At 42.6% G+C, this 16,469-nt stretch overlaps 2 protein-coding genes across 2 annotated transcripts in view; both read left to right on the forward strand.

Moving 5' to 3' along the window:
- Positions 1–1,659: 1,659 nt before the first annotated feature.
- Positions 1,660–2,376, forward strand: LOC122423300 (histone H2A.J). The gene has a single exon (XM_043440217.1). The coding sequence runs from the start codon at positions 1,810–1,812 to the stop codon at positions 2,197–2,199; it is 390 nt and encodes a 129-aa protein (XP_043296152.1). The 5' UTR covers positions 1,660–1,809; the 3' UTR covers positions 2,200–2,376.
- A 33-nt stretch (positions 2,377–2,409) lies between these two features.
- C21H12orf60 (chromosome 21 C12orf60 homolog) overlaps positions 2,410–16,469 on the forward strand; it is a 46,744-nt gene continuing 32,684 nt past the window's right edge. Inside the window, exon 1 of the mRNA XM_043440210.1 lies at positions 2,410–2,448. The gene's annotated coding sequence lies outside the window, so the exon portion shown is untranslated. The remainder of the gene's footprint in view (positions 2,449–16,469) is intronic.

Here is a 16,469-nt window from a genome sequence, read left to right on the forward strand (position 1 = left end):
TTGTGTTTTTTTTTAATCGCCTCCCTACAAAATTTTTCGGTTGCTTATTTGGGAAAACTTTTTGTTATTTTTGCCATGAAATTGAGGAAAGACTCGATAGAAATTATATTGCCGTTTTTTCCACACTTAAAAAACGGTAGGCCAGATCCAGTGAGTGCTGCGTTTCCCTTCTCTCTTTGCTCCACCTCGTCCGCCCCCGCCTCTCTCTAGCGCGCGGGAATTCTATTTTTATAGTTTTCAAACGAAATGCACACTTTTATAATACAATTCTTAGACTAATTTGAAACTCAATAGGAACTGGGAATGCTTTACTACTTTTTAAATTTCAAAGCAGTTGTTTTACACCTGTGAGTCTTTTAAAGTCACCAGTTGGGGTAGAGGAAATTTTTCAATCGTTCTTTTTCTCTTTTGTGGCCCCGTGAAGAAAAAATTAAAATCTTTTCAAAAAGTTTAACCTTACCCCTTCCTCCCCACCCCCACCCCCACCGCCGACTTTTCTCTTGCAGCTTCTTCTGGACAATTTGCAGGTCTTACTGCTTCCTCCGTCCCCTACCCCCAGCCCAAGCACGGGGTTTTGCTTCTCAAATGACAATTTCTGTGATTAGTTAAAACAATGTAACATTCTTATTTCATTAAAACTCGAAGTTCTTGTGAAATAATGGATGCCATGATCATGGCTTTAAATCAGGAGGTTCTCGTTTCTTAAGAAATCCCTTGAGAAAAACGTAACTTTGAGTAGTGTCACCACTCTAGGAGACAGGACTGTTTTCCCAAAAGGTTCATACTGGGAAAAAAGGCAGTATTTAAGTATGATTCATAACTCTTTCCCAGGTACTTAACACCATGAGGAATGACTATATTGGTAAATTGTGTTCCCTGTACCTAGACCTGACGAATAAGCCTTTCCAGTAGGAAAGCTTTATGGCAAATATTTGCTTATTATGTACCTATCCTCACCCATCTCTATAGCACAAAATAGATATAATGTTATTATTAAGGCAGAATTAAAGAACCCTCAGAACACTGGATGGTTGGGGGTGGGGGGGGGGCGGCGGGGAAGTTCTAAATAGTCGAATTGTACCTCTTGATTTTAATGCTTGATTCAAAAGAAAGAAGAGTTTGGAAGAGTCAGGATTCTTGTAATGGTAAAATAGTTTGTTTTTTTTTTTTAAGTATTTACTAAGAAGTCAAGGTTAGAACATTTTCAAGTTAGAGATCTCTTTTGCTTACAAGGATTTTTTTTTTTTTTGTCAATAATAATAAAAGTAATGTGTCAAAAATTTCGGGCATACCCAGCCCGAACTGCTAGAGGCATTTCTTGATTTGAGTGCTTAGTATTTGTTGACTAAGTTAACTAAGGAGTAACTCTCCTTCCTGATTTTTCTGTTTCTTATCACGGGTTCCTTAATTCTTAAGACATTCTTTCCCTGAGAGCGACAGAGGACGTTGAAACCTCAGAATCCGCTAAATATTCAATCGAACTCAATAAATTCAAAGGAATCCCAACCATGGAACACGCGCACCTAGGTATTCATAAGAGCTGTTATGTAAATGAGGGCTTAGCAGTTTGCTCTTTTGATTGGAGAGAGCTGGAGAAGGCGGTCCCTCTGCCAGCGTGCTAATTGGGAGCAGAGCCTGCCTGTCATTGGTCACCGGAGCCAAGGATGTTGCGGAGCCCAATGGGAAGGCGCAGCCTAGTGTCAGCAAAGTGTTGGTAGAGGCAGTTCCGGTGTGGTACGTTGCATTCCTGTACTAGCAACCGGATCGCTGGTTTTTTCCTCTCGCTGGAGTTTTAGGCGAGAGACAAACATGTCTGGTCGTGGAAAGCAGGGCGGCAAAGTGCGGGCAAAGGCCAAGTCCAGGTCCTCCCGCGCGGGCCTGCAGTTCCCAGTGGGCCGAGTGCACAGACTGCTACGCAAGGGTAACTACGCTGAGCGAGTGGGCGCCGGGGCGCCGGTGTACCTGGCCGCGGTGTTGGAATACCTGACGGCGGAGATCCTGGAGTTGGCTGGCAACGCCGCGCGGGACAACAAGAAGACCAGGATAATCCCTCGCCACCTGCAGCTCGCCATCCGCAACGACGAAGAGCTAAACAAGCTTCTGGGGAAAGTGACCATCGCTCAGGGCGGCGTCCTGCCCAACATCCAGGCCGTGCTGCTGCCCAAGAAGACGGAGAGTCAGAAGACGAAGAGCAAGTGACCCTGATGCCGCCACAGGGGAGCCGGCTTCCCCAGCAAGGGCTCTCTCCAGAGACGCCCCGCCCGCAGTGTTTTTGAACATGCTTGATGTTATGGAAGGCCGGAGCCATCTAGTGGGGAGGTGGGCGGCGAGGAGACCAACTGGGTCGGGGGCCCAATAAAGTCGGTGAAAATCGTCTGGTCGAGAGAGCTGTGTAGTCGCGGGGCCCTGCCGGGAGACCCAGGGGCGACCGGGAGACCTTTGGAAGAGGTACTGGTGGGTCGGCTTGAGCCACTTTCTGGGCAGCTTTGTTCCGCAGTCACCCTCGAGGCGCTACGGGTGGACAAAGGGAGACCAGAAGGGACCCACTGGCGTGGAGGTGGACAGAGTCGGGGGCTCTCCCTGCTCGCCTGGAGGCAGAGGCGACGCGGAGTAGGTGCGGATGAGGCTGGGCGAGTTGTTTTTACATCCGCCTGCCAGGGCCTGTGCTCCCCTGCCCTCTTAGGGCAGTTCCGGAACCAGTTCTAGGAAAGAGATAGTGATGACGATGTGGTCTTGGGCAGGAGGTTGTCTGTCCGGCCACACTTTTCAGAAGGGAGAATAACTTTGCAGCTTGGAAGAGTAGCTTTGACGACAGAGTGCCAATTTAACAGATTTTTCTTAGCCTGACAGCTGTTCTGTTTTCTTGTTTGGGGTGTTAGATATTTTTGTGTGCACGCTTATGTTCACATTTCTTTAAAATGAAGGAACCATCCAGTAATATGTGTAGTACAGAAGCCTGAGTCATGAAGTTGGAAATTTGTTGCGCTGACACTCATGTTGTGTAATAGTGCAGCGCCTTTAGTCATGAGTTACCTATACCTGAGGAGCTTTTAAAATGACTTTCTCAAGTTTCCAGCTTCATAGTGGTCTTATTTCCACAATATCATATCCCTTTGGAAAGGTAATTGGTTTGATTTTGCTTTATAACAACAAATCCCCCTCTTAAGGTCCCTTGTGTTCTACCACTGGGCCTGAGGTAATGACCGCATTCCAACAACACCTATTGGGTTTGTGTTGCTTAATGGCACAGTAAGGCTTTCATAAATATGTGAGATGTGAGAAAAGGCAAGGACAGATGTTATGGGGAGAAACATTTCTCATCAGGAATTTATGTTTAAAAGTTACACAGTAACAACCCTGGTCTGTCTTAGATTGACCCTTCCATTTCCCCCTTTTCTACAAGCTTCCTCCTGGCCTACAAAAGAGATCCTCCTTTATTTAGATTTCACATATTTAGATTCATGTTTTTCTTAAGTCAGAGTTGATGTCATTCTGGGGAAAAGAAAAGGATATGTCTTCTACCATCAATGGTAGTAGTTGGCCCGTTTTCTCGGCATGGACTTTTATTTCTTCCCCAGCATTTACTGAGAAACTCTGTGTGCTATGCACAGTAATGGGTTGCTGTGGCCAGCACAGCAGATAGGGATCGAAAGTGGTCAACCGCACAGTTTGGGAAAAAGACACTAGAGACAGAATTAAAATTTTAAAGATGGGACCGGGGGACTCAAGACCTCTTGGGTCAAGAGCCCTGTTCCTCAGAGCCACATCACTTTTATTTAGTGTCTTGGCCAGCAGAAAGTATCTGTTGTGCTACGATGAAGTCAGCCTCCTGTGTCCCCAGTCACATCTCCCATTTTATTGATTACTTTAAGCTATCTTTGTTATTTTCTTGTACAAGGGCTATCACCTAACTGGAGGTCATAGACCCACATATGCCTTGGGAAAACATCTTAGTGTGTGCACAAGCAGCGTTCTGAACTTGTGCTGACTCAGTGTTCCAAGGTCCACACTATGTTTTTCCTTAGCTTAGTAGGGCATGACAACCCCACCTGATCAACCCGACATACTTTCATTTGGGTTATGCTGTATTGCTATATTTTGCTTTTATTCTTTTCCCATGGTGATTTTCTCATGGCTTAGCCAGAGTAACAGATGGCTATTAACCCCTGCCACGGGTGATGAGGGTACCCTGGTCTATGAAACCAACTAGATTTTCAGTCCTGAAGCTTACTTTTTTTTTCTGGGTAACTGATAAACAAATAAGTGACCATCAAAGAAAGGATTCCCCTTCGGCTTCTGCTACTACTTGTGTCTCTATTGCTTGTGGAATGGATGTTGGGATTACTTCTCCCTTGTGATCAAGTTTGAAGTATATACAAAGGTCAGGCCACACATACCCCTTTTAGGAGGCAAGTTATTGCCCCCTACGTCCAAAAGAGAATAGACCCCAAGGGTACATACCTCGGGCAGTTTCCAAGGCGTCCAACTGTTTATTCCACTTCCTGCCTATTCGGAAGACCTCCTCGTGTAAAGTAGTCACAATAGCTATTTTGATGACCGGGATTGTTCCTTTATTCCATGCCAGATATTGGATGCTCAGTAAATAGAAGTACCAGTTTCTACGGGGATATGGGCTTACCTTTATAGGTTAAAGTAGAGGTAACTAACGAATATTTTGTTGTTATTTTTAATGCCCAGTTGTTAGGAATAGTTCTTATTACTGCCTTGTGGCATGGTGAAGAAGAAAAAAAGTGTGTTATCAGTTGCTGGTTTTGACATTTACGTCTTAATTTCCTAAAAAATTTGAGGCCTCTCTAAGATTATTACCAAATGCTAAGGAAATAAGGGTAAGACATTTATAAAATAATAAAAAAAAAACTTTTCTCTCTAAAGTTTCACAGAAGTCTCACCCTGTTACCTGAAGATAAAAATAGGCAAGATTCACAGATGTCAGTGCACTGACGACCCCATTATCACCCTATCTCAACCACCACTGTGCCAGAGATTCATAGGCTCCCCTCGAATACTTCCCCTGCTGCATGATTCAGTCAGTCCATTTTAACCTCACCATTTCTGTTTTTGAGAGCTTTTTAAACCTGAATACTTTATTGGCAGTTAAAAATGCATTTGTTGTTGTTGTTCAGTTGCTCAGTCATGTCTGACTCTTTTGGACCCATGGACTGAAGTACGCCAGACCTCCCTGTCCCTCACCATCTCCTGGAGCTGGCCCAGGTTCATGTCCATTTCTTTAGTGATGCCATCCAACCATCTCATCCTCTGAGGAGGATACCCCTTGCCAAATCAATTCAGCCTGTGAATCTGCTATGCATAAATAGTTTTTGCCAATATATGATCATTAACTTAAAAGGCCAATGTTTTTTTCAAGCATGAGACCCAGTGGAAAAAGATTTAGGATAGAAACTGGTGAGGCCTGAATTCTGGTCTTTAGTAGATTTCTAATCCACAGTTGTGTGTGTAGACACATATGCACTTTCCCATGGAGATAAGCCATTCAGTGTGGCTCGTTGTGACTTGGCCAGGATTTGTTCCTCTTTGCTTTTCCTGCAGGGCCAGTCTTGTCTTTGTGTCTCTGAGAACTGGTCTGCTTAGTTTTACCTGCCTGGAATCAAAAGGTTTAGTCTGGCCCCATAATTGGTGATGACTATACGCAAACTCTTCACAAATTTCTTTCCAGTGGTTGAAAGGTCATACGCCACAATATTTAAGAACTTACTCTCTTGGAATGAGACTTGGGTTGAAATCCACTCATCTCCTCAGTAGCTGAGTGATTTTGGAAATGCTACTCAATTTCTTTAAATGTCAGTTTCATCTATTAACTGGGCATAATAGAGTTACATCAGTGAGTTTAGAGGAAGATTAGAGATAATATGAATGAAGGCACCGAGTTTCCCCTATAGAAATGCACTCAATGAATAGTAACTAATAGTGTGTGAAGCTGGATTTAGAGCAGTGGCAGTCGTGATGAGACCTATTGAAGGTAATAAACATCTGGCATTCTAGTAATTCTGTGATTTTTTGGATATCTCACCTAAAAACAAGCTTGGTGGCTGTTTACTAATTATAGAACATCTACAACTCAGTCTAGAACAGAAAAGAGTCATAAATAGCAAAATTAACTTTGTGAACCTGAATTTGTATCTCCCGGTCCAAAAACAACCTAGCTTGGAATTAATAGATTAAGTGTATCATTCAGATTAAAAATGGAACCCATTTGTTCAGCAATTTATTGAGTGTATATTACATGTTGTGCCCATGATTGATAATCCACTGTCAAGAAAAATGATGACAATGTAATGAGAAAGATGATCATGATCTAGCAGACCACATGTTAAGAAAAGGAGATGCTCAGGGTGTTACAGGTACAGGGAAGAGACACCTGTGTCCCTTGGCCTGGTGGGGAGTGTGGTGCCTGAGATGAGTCCAGTGCAAAAGTGTGTCTGACGTGACAGGCTGTGCTAGGAAGATAGCATGCACGGAAGTACAGGAGTCAGACAGTACCTGTGGCCAGATGTAAGCGTAACCAGAGGAAAAGGTCTGGCCTGGAGATAAAATCTTGGGAATCATGATTAACAATGGTCTGCATGGGTAAAATCATCCAGAGGGAATATAGATGTAGAGAGTATATGTAGAGAGATGTACCAGTCAATCTCTAGGAAACAGCAGACAGGGCAAGTGGGGATGGGACAGGTCTAATCCACTGTCAAGCAAGAGGAGCCATTCAGAGATGAGAGAGGACGTGGCCTGGAGAAAGCATCAAGGGGTAGAGATTTTTCACAATTTGGATCTATCACTGTGCTCCCTGACTCTACCTAAGTTGCCTTTACTTTTACATACAACTGGGATATGTTCTATAAAAGTTATTACATTTTCCTACCCAGAAGCTTCCCTGGTGACTCAGCAGTAAAGAATCTGCCTGCCAGTGCAGGAGATGTGGGTTTGATTCCTGGGTCAGGGAGATCCCCTGGAGAAGGAAATGGCAACCTGCTCCCCTATTCTTGTCTGGGAAATTCCATGGACGGAGGAGCCTTGGTGGGCTACAGTCCATGAGGTCACAAAAGAGTTGGACATGACTTAGAGACTAAACAATAATGACCCAGTGAGTGCTAGTGGCCCTGGAATGGAGATGTACTTTTCCCCTTTGCATTTTCACACTGCACATACAGAAATTAGAGGTATATATCTGTGGTGACAAAAAACCACTTTTTTGAAAAAGCCCAGAAGAATATTGGCAAAGAACCATTTAAAAATACATCTTTTGTTATCATCCCATTTATTTAAAAAGCTTTTTACATATTTTAACTTTGATCAGTTTTAATTTTAATTGTTTTAATCTTAAGTTATATAAACAGTGGCAACTTATTTTTTTATTGATGTATAGTTGATTTACAGTATTGTGTTAGAGCAATTTATTAATTCATATAGCCAATGTAAGTATTTTAGAATGATTAAAGCATGAGAAATTTGACCCTGACAAACTTAATTAATTGATGTTTAAGTGCTTAGTTTGCCATGAGAGGGAAATGGAGAGTAAGAGAAAAAAAACAAAACTTAAAAAAGAAACCAGCTGGCTTCAGGAAGATATGAAATTATCACTGTAAGGCTTTATTTCATTTTCTCTTCAAGGAGAGAAAAAAGTGTTTATAGGTATTGAAAAACACATTTTAATATATGTGTGCCTGTCAGTCGCTCGGTAGTGTCCAATTCTTTGCAACCCCATGGACTGTAGCCCACCAGTCTCCTCTGTCCATGGAGATTCTCCAGCAAGAATGCTGGAGTAGGTGAGGAAGTTAGTGGATCTTCCTAACCCAGGGATCAAATCCTGGTCTTCTGCATTGCAAGCAGATTCTTTACCATCGAACCACCAGGGAAGCCCCATTTTAACATATGTGTGTGTGTGTGTGTGTGTGTATATATATATATATATATGTATGTATGTATGTATGTATGTATATATATTTTATATATATGTGTGTATATATATGTATATACATGTATATATATTTTATGTGTGTGTGTGTATACATGTATATATATTTTATGTGTGTGTGTATATATATATATATATATATGTAAAGGGAAAATTCTTAAAGAGATGGGAGTACCAGACCACCTTACCTATCTTCTGAAAAATCTGTATGCAGGATAAGAAGCAACAGTAGTAACTGGGGTCTTTGATAATTTTATCAAGCCATGCAATTAAAAAGTTAGCACTACTTTGCTCCAAATTATAGAAACAAAGGAAGGATAAGCCCTACATTAAACAAAATTATCTTTCTTTTAGGCAAACCAGACAAGCAGTCTGCTTATGAAGGTTTATTTGCTTTCTGTCTTGAAATATTAATGCATCTCAAATGAGCTATCTTCATGTCAAAAGCCCAAGTGGTCACTGCTGCTCTAAAATATTCCTGATGAAATTGAGTCTATTAGAGAGGTCAGTGTATGGCCTGGAGGAGGTGAGGTTTTAGATTGTGACAACGGACAAGGAGGAATATAATGGTTTGTAAATATGTGTAACTTCTGATCCCAAGAACCTGGCCAATGGTCAGTCATTACTAGTTGTGGGTCCAGGCAGACAAAACTAAATGGAGCAGTTCTCAGACACACAAAGACCAGAATGAAGAAGTCTTCATCCGATTTAGAAACGGTGACCTGAAGCAAAATTGGCCGGAAGGTCATGTTCTGAGAACTTCTGAACTCAGCCCTCAGAGGTTCAGCTCCAAAACAGACTTATTAAGCCTCTAATGCTATGGACTGTGCCTCTTACACACAACACTAATTATTAAGCAAGCTAACAATAATGAAAGCAGGAAATAGAAGACTGAAAACAGTTTTACTAAAGAACACTAATCAGTCAAATTCTAAGAGGTCTTATTCCCAGGGAAATAAAACAGACTCAACACTGCAGTGTTTCAGCAAACTATAGGAACTCGCTTGCACATGAACTTACCAGCCCTGGCATCTCCTACCGAGGGAATCACAAGGGGTCCCAGATGTTCACAACATTGCTGAATTGAGAGTCCTGGTCCAAGTATGAGCCCTTTAGCTGAGTGTGTACTTTTGTCTTTACCCTCCAGCCAAACCAAGAACAAACCTGTATTTTAACAAGTTGGGTTTATTGCTCTTTGTAGCAGGGAGCACACATACTGGGAAGGTGTGAGGTGTTTCATTAAAATATTGGGAAGAGTTATAGGGCTGGAGTTTGTGTATAGATTATAGGGCTGGGACTTTGCCCAGGATTCCATACTGTCGGAAACAGAGGAGATAAGTCTTAGATTTGGTGTCTTAAAACAGCTAATCAAGCACAAGGAAGGAAATGAGGCTAAAGCTGTAATAGGTGAAGATGCTAATGCATATGTGCCCGCCCACGAGTCCCTGGTCATTTTGGGGGTTTGGACAATGCTCGTATTTTTGTGGTTTGGACAATGCTCATGTTTTGTGTGTGTGTATGTGTTCAGCTATGATACAGAGGGACTTCCCTGGTGGCTCAGATGGTAAAGAATCCACCTGCAATGCAGGTGACCCAGGTTTGATCCCTGGGTTGGAAAGATCCCCTGGAGAATGGAATGGCAACCCACTCCAGTTTTCTTACCTGGAGAATCCCATGAACACAGGAGTCTGGAGGGCTACAGTTCATGGGGTCACAAAGAGTCAGACAATGACTGAATAACTAACACAAACATGATGCAGAGAGAGGGCTTCCCTGATGGGCTCAGCGGTGAAGAGTCTGCCTGCCAGGAGATGTAGGAAACTTGGGTTCGATCCCTGAGTCAGGAGAATCCCCTGGAGGAGGAGCTGGCAGCCCACTCCAGTATTCTTGCCTGGAGAATCTCATGGACAGAGGAGCCTGGCAGGCTACAGTCCATGGGGTCGCAGAGTCAGACACACCTGAGCGACAAAGCAACAGTGTGATACAGAGAACTCTTGTTTTCATTTCAGTTTTTCATGGCAGAATGGCTGTGTGTGGTGTTGGTGTGGTGTGAAATGGTTCTGTTTCACAGAATACTATGGTGCAGCTATGTCAGGCCAACTCCTAGCAACAGCAAGATCTAGCTGATGGTCCAGGCCAGTTTCGATCTGTCATGGGCTGCTTGCCCCTCTCTCAAAGCTGAAGAAAAAAAAAATGTGACCCAGAGAAGAGGGCTTGCTGACCAGCGGAAGTAGACAGAGATATCCAGGGTAGATGTTGGCAATGTCCAAGCACCACTTGAAAGAGGGAACTACTGACTATGGGTATTTCAGTCCCATGTTTAAGTACTTTAAACTTTGAAAGTCCCACTTTATGTACTTCAGATCCTCTGACACCATCCCCCTATGTTTGTCAAGGAATTTTTTCTCTTGAATTTATCTTTTTGTGTGTTCATATAGGGGACACAATGTCTTGCTGTTTTTCATGTGATGATCCATGTACTTCTAACAATAAATTGTTTTAAATTTAAATTACATTTATATATACTTTATATACATAAAATTGTGCATAATTTTTATGTATTGGGTTGGCTAAAAAATTCTTTCGGATTTTTCCATCAGATGGTACGAAAAACCTGAACAAACTTTTTTTGGCCAGCCCAATGTTTAACTAAATATATCAAGTAAATACCATAACCACTCACTTTTCTCCCTCTTCCAATATCCTTCTTCCCATTTTCCAGCCCAAGTAGAAACCAGTAAGTTATTCTCATTTGAACTCATGCCAGCAAAAAAAAAAAGCATTCACACCAGTAGAAATCTAGGCATTTATTTATAAGCTTGCTAAGTCTTGGTTTTCTCATGTATAAAAGTGGAGTAAAACTGTGTCTTCCTTATCATAAGGCTTTTAGTGTCTAGTATAGTAAGACCTCGATAAGTTATTGCTATTGTTGTGAGTATTAGCTTCGATTTTCTCCTTCAATTTTCCCCTTCCCTTTTGTATTTATGGTGTGCAGCCCCCACCTGCCTCCTGAGCATCGAACTTCACCTACCTACTTAAGATCACCATAGGTTATCTCCCTGGAGTTTCATCCCCAGCTGTTCCACCCTAGGCCAATTCCCTTCATTCCACACCGCCCTCCCCAGTCCACTGCTGAGGTTTGAGTTTCTGCTCCCTTAGTTGTGTAACCCCAAGCAAATGATCACATCATTCTTTACCTCAGTGGGCACATCTGTAAAATGACAGCTGCCTCACAGGGCTGTTGTGAGGATTAAATAAATGAATACATGTAAAGCAGTTCCGAGCTTCCCAGGTGGCGCTAGTGTTAAAGAACCCAGCTGCCAATGCAGGAGACAAGAGAGCCAGGTTTGATCTCTGGGCCAGGAAGATGCCCTGGAGGAGGGCATGCAACTCACTCCAGTATTCTTGCCTGGAGAATCTCATGGACAGAGGAGCCCAGCAGGCTACAGTCCATGGGGTCACAAAGCGTTGGATATGGTTGAGCAACTAAACACAGCAAACACTATTCTGAGAGTTTTATAATATTAGCACATTTGTTATCTGTATTCAGTCACTTCTCTCTCTCGTATATTATTTATTCAATACATCCTATATTTATTCAGATGCTAAGTCAGCCAGGATCCTGCCAGAAACAGATGGCATACCCAAATGTGGTGATTTGAGGACAATTTAATAAAAGGACTGCTGACGGTGATGTAAGCAGCGTGCAAGGAGAGCACATGGAAGAAACGGTGACAGCCGGGCTCCGCTCCCACCCCTCGGCTGATGGGGTCAAGGGGAACGGCCGGCAGACCCGGGAGCAGTAGGTAGTGTGAGGGGCCCGAGTGACGGGGAGTCAGGGAAGGTTAACCCGTGGCAGCCGTGCGGGGAGGGCCCGGGGCATTCTTAATTCCATGACCTCATATTCCTCCCTCCCTCCCATACCCTGTTTATCACCCAGCCTAAAAGGATGCCAAAAGCTAAGAAAACCTGTTGAGGCAGTCTCTATAGTTCAGCCTCCTGGGGACATAGAACACGGTGGAATCATGTAAACAGGGAATCTGGAGCAGCAGACCCTTAGTTGTTCAAATATAACGTGAGCCGGCACCCTCTGCCATGCGGAATATCACCCGACCATTCCAGGAGACAAAGGTTACCCGAGAGTTTACACAAAACCCTTGATACTCAGCGTTCTAGTAAGAGCAAACAGGCTAGATGGAATTCCTGTGTTCCTGAAGTTTCCCACATAAGTAGTCCTTAAATGAAGTCGATAAAGTTTATAGATGGCAGCCTGTTCTGCCGTGTTTTCATAGATATGCCAGTTGTCACCTCTGCAGCAGTCCTTTCTGTCTCTTCCGTCAGCACCGGGTTGGAATACAGGGAACTCACACCCACCCTACTTTGCTTCTGCAAAGAACTAGTTCATGCTTAATCTCACTGTAAAGAAACCTGGAAAATGCAGAAGCGCACAGGAATTTTTTTTAGTGAGTACCACTGTCTCTGTCAGAGTTTCTGAGTATTTATATTTTTTGCTTATTTCTCAGTTTTTAGCTTTGTTCTGTTTAACAACCCCCTAACAGAGTCGGCCAGTCAACTGCAGTTCTCGTGAGATTTTTTGAGAACAAAAATCACACACACACAAATTCTATCATCAGCTAATACCTGTAAGCTAATATGATTGCCACAGGGTAAAGAGGGGAAGGATAAATTTGGAGACTGGAATTAATGTACGCTGCTGCTGCTAAGTCACTTCAGTCGTGTCCGACTCTGTGCGACCCCCAAGACGGCAGCCCACCAGGCTCCCCCATCCCTGGGCTTCTCCAGGCAAGAACACTGGAGTGGGTTGTCATTTCCTTCTCCAATGCACGAAAGTGAAAAGTGAAAGTGAAAGCTCTCAGTCGTGTCTGACTCTTAGCAACCCCATGGACTGCAGCCCACCAGGCTCCTCCGTCCATGGGATTTTCCAGGCAAGAGCACTGGAGTGGGGTGCCATTGCCTTCTCCAGGAATTAATGTATACACATTACTATATATATAAAATAGATAAGTAATAAGGACCTGCTATATAGCACAGGGAACTCTACTCAATACTCTGTAATGACCTATATGGGAAAAGAATCTAAAAAAGAGTGGATATATGTATACCTATAACTGAAGCACTTTGCTATACACCTGAAACTAACACAACATTGTAAATCAACTATACTCCAATAAATTTCTTTTGAAAAAGAGCAAAAGTGACACACATAAATTTTATCATCAGCTAATACTCCTACCCTAGTGACTAACTCCCTGACAGAAAGAGCTTGAGCAATATTCTATATATTTTCACGAAAGGAGGTTTGTGCTGACAATTTTATAACTAGGTTGTGATAGTGGAAGTAAAAAGATTGAGTTTTCTTTATGCTCTCCGTGCCAGTTTTAAATGTATTGCTTCTGAGCCCCAAATTCCAATGTCAGGGTGGGCTCCGTGATAATAGTTGGCGTTCTTCTGGGCCCGTCTTCCTCACGGAAGCGCGAATCCAGGCTCTGTTGGAAGAGGGCACCTGAGGGCCTTTGCAGGCAGGAAGGGTGACTGTCACTGGCTCAGGCTGCCGTGTGGTGCTGGTGGGTAAGCAGTGAGGGGGAGAGGATATCCAATGGCCTCTGCTCCAGCCATGCGCCCAGAATGCACGCTGTCTCCATGACCTGCACCCCTGACTCGCCCTGGGGACCACCTTTCAAGACCCTGCCAACGGGAAAACAGCACGCTTGGCCTCCAGCCGTCAGAGGTCTCCTGGCTCCCTTGCAAGTCAACTTGCTCACGTTTCCCTCCTGGGTCCCTTTGCATGTGGCCGTGGAGTACAACTGGTCACCCGCATGTACTACAGGCTTCACACTGCAAAGGCAGGTTTGTGGCAGCAACTCTGTAGCTCCCAGAGCCCCAAATATCTATGGAAATTTTGCTGATCCCTGTTCTGCTTTATTGGTGGAAACAAAAATAAGAAGTAATAAACACAAAGCATCTTTTAAAACAACTCCTGTTGCTTTATTTGGTTTTTCTCTCCATAAAAGTGATATTTTCATGTCATACTTTACTTTCACATGTTACCCCTCAAGTTTTTTAAATGAACATGTATTTTATGGGTAAACTCAGTACAAATAAGGATTTAAAAGGACTTCCTCCTGCGATCTGGGTTACTCTGCAAGAAGAATGGTCCTAGAAACAGATGTTGGATTTGTTCTCTACCCGTATTTTAATTCCCTCCTCACATAAGGAAGTCAATAGATTTTATTTGAAGGTATGGATTTGCTTTATAGTAAGTTCTTAAATATGGCAACCTTTATCAACTCACTGTAAAAAGCCAGGCCTTTGTGACGATGATAAGCCCTTTTCATTTGTCGGTGGTATATTTCATGAAACCAGGCAAGATTTCAGAGATAAACTAAAGTTCTTTCTTTCTCCTCGACCTGCCGTAACTGTGGCTGTCGCTTTCCTGTTCCTTTACCTCGCTCCCCAGTTTACTGGGGCAAGGTTGCTGGGTGCAGTGATAATGAATATTGTAGTTAACTCTTCTTTTTTGGACTCTAATTTTTCCTGAGATTCAATGAATATAAACACTATAGCATTCTACTTTTCCTCACAAAATATTGTTACAACAGATCCTTAAATCATTTTTTGCATCTCACAGTTTTTTCTCTTTTTTAATTAAAAAAAATTTTTTTTGGCTGTTGAGATCTTAGGTTCCCCAACCAGGGATCAAACCAGCATCCTCAGCAGTGAAAGTTTGGAGTCCTAACTATTGGACCTCCAGGGAATTCCCTCATAGCGTTTTTATAGTGTTAAATCTCCTACATATCAGTTATTTATCTCTGCACATGTGGTATAATTCTGTGGATTATGGTGACAATAGAAAACATCTTATTTTTAGGCTTCAGATGGTTAACAAGGGAAAATACTCTGTATAGGATAACAGGTCAAAAAAAAACACAGATTTGGGGATCCATGGTTTTTTCTTTGAAAACTTTTAAGAAAAATGTTTTCTCTCTTTGGTTGTAGCACCATGAAGGTAATCAGTTGATATTAAGTATTTTTAAATGTTCAGATAAACATTTTCATTTTTAATAGCTTCTCTATAAAAAGGTAACATAAAAATCTTAAAGTTCTGATGAATATGTCTTTACCAGCACACAGCACATATAGCCCTCAGATTATTTTTTTCCAGATTGTTTATTAGTGCAGGTTAAAAAAATAATAAATTCTTAAAAAAAATTAGCACTGGTAAATACCACATGGTATTTACTGTCTCGTACTGTAGGTGTTGACTCAGAAGCAGTATAGACATTTATGTTTCTCTCCTGAAATTTCTTGAAGGCCCATGATAGTAGAGACATCTGATTTTCTTACTACTTCTTTCCCAGCAAGCGCCTAGCTCCCAGCAGGTTCTCAGTAACAATATGAAATAAACAGTTTGTACTCCTACATGCCTCCCCAAACTCTTAGATACCTCAAATCATCAATTAGCCTCTAATTCTCCAACCTCTCTCTCTACTGGTTACTCATCCTTGGTAAAATGAACAAGTTGATTAAGGAAAACTCCTCTGCTCATCCAGGCCTGGCCACTTGTCCTGTCCTCTTGACTTTTCCTTCACAGCCAACTACAGGCCTGTGCATGTGTGTATTTTGCTAAGTCACTTCAGTCAAGTCCGGCTCTATGTGACCCTATGGACTGAAGCCTGCCAGGCTCCTCTGTCCATGTCCTCTGTCCTCTTGTCTCCAGGCAAGAATACTGGGTCAAACCTGTGTCTCCTGCAGCTCCTGAACTGCAGGCAGATTATTTATCACTGAGCCACCCGGGAAGCCAATTACAGGCCTTCTTAGAGACAAAAGACCTGGAGTAGGTAGTTACTTTGGTCTCACAAAAGTCCCAGTTCCCTCCTTCACCGAAAGTCCTTATTATCCAGGAATGTAAAGCTTCCCCACCGCACCCAGGACCTGGGAGTGAAGTTATCCATAGCTCTGCTCGGGAACAGCTTTGAGCTCCACAAGTCCTGCCATCAGGTCTCTCCTCCAAACTGGTTCTGGCTGAGGAACATTGCCAAGTGTTAGACCTGCTTGTTTTGAGTTCAGGACAGAACAGAAACGTGCAGTTATCCATGGGGTGGTGACTGGTATCTTCTGTGTCTGAAGAATTGCTTGAATGCAGCAAAAAATAGCTTAATAAAAGTCTCCCTGCTAAATAGGGAGATATTTTAATAAAGAGCACAAACTAGAATATACAAAATGAGAATTGAAAGAGAAACTTAGATGTCAAGTCGGGCTTTATGCTGATTCCATGCCATGTGGTGATCCTTAATTCACACTGTACAGTCCCTTAAAGGAACTTCAAAATGGTGTTAAGGAGCAATTAATGTGTAATAAAGTGACACTTTATGATAAAGGATCATTTATCCTTATACCTGATTGAAAGTTTGTATCAGACTTATGTTTCATAGCAGTGATTTAACTAGAGCAAATATTTTTAAAAAACCAGGAAAGTGAGTGTTGCTCAGTTGCGTCTTAG

Source organism: Cervus canadensis, chromosome 21 (genome assembly GCF_019320065.1).
Source record: "Cervus canadensis isolate Bull #8, Minnesota chromosome 21, ASM1932006v1, whole genome shotgun sequence".
Classification (NCBI taxonomy): Eukaryota; Metazoa; Chordata; class Mammalia; order Artiodactyla; family Cervidae; genus Cervus; species Cervus canadensis.

What these genes read in the sequence shown, in the direction of transcription:
- LOC122423300 (XM_043440217.1), top strand. Translation starts at nt 1,810, where the DNA reads ATGTCTGGTCGTGGAAAGCAGGGCGGCAAAGTGCGGGCAAAGGCCAAG.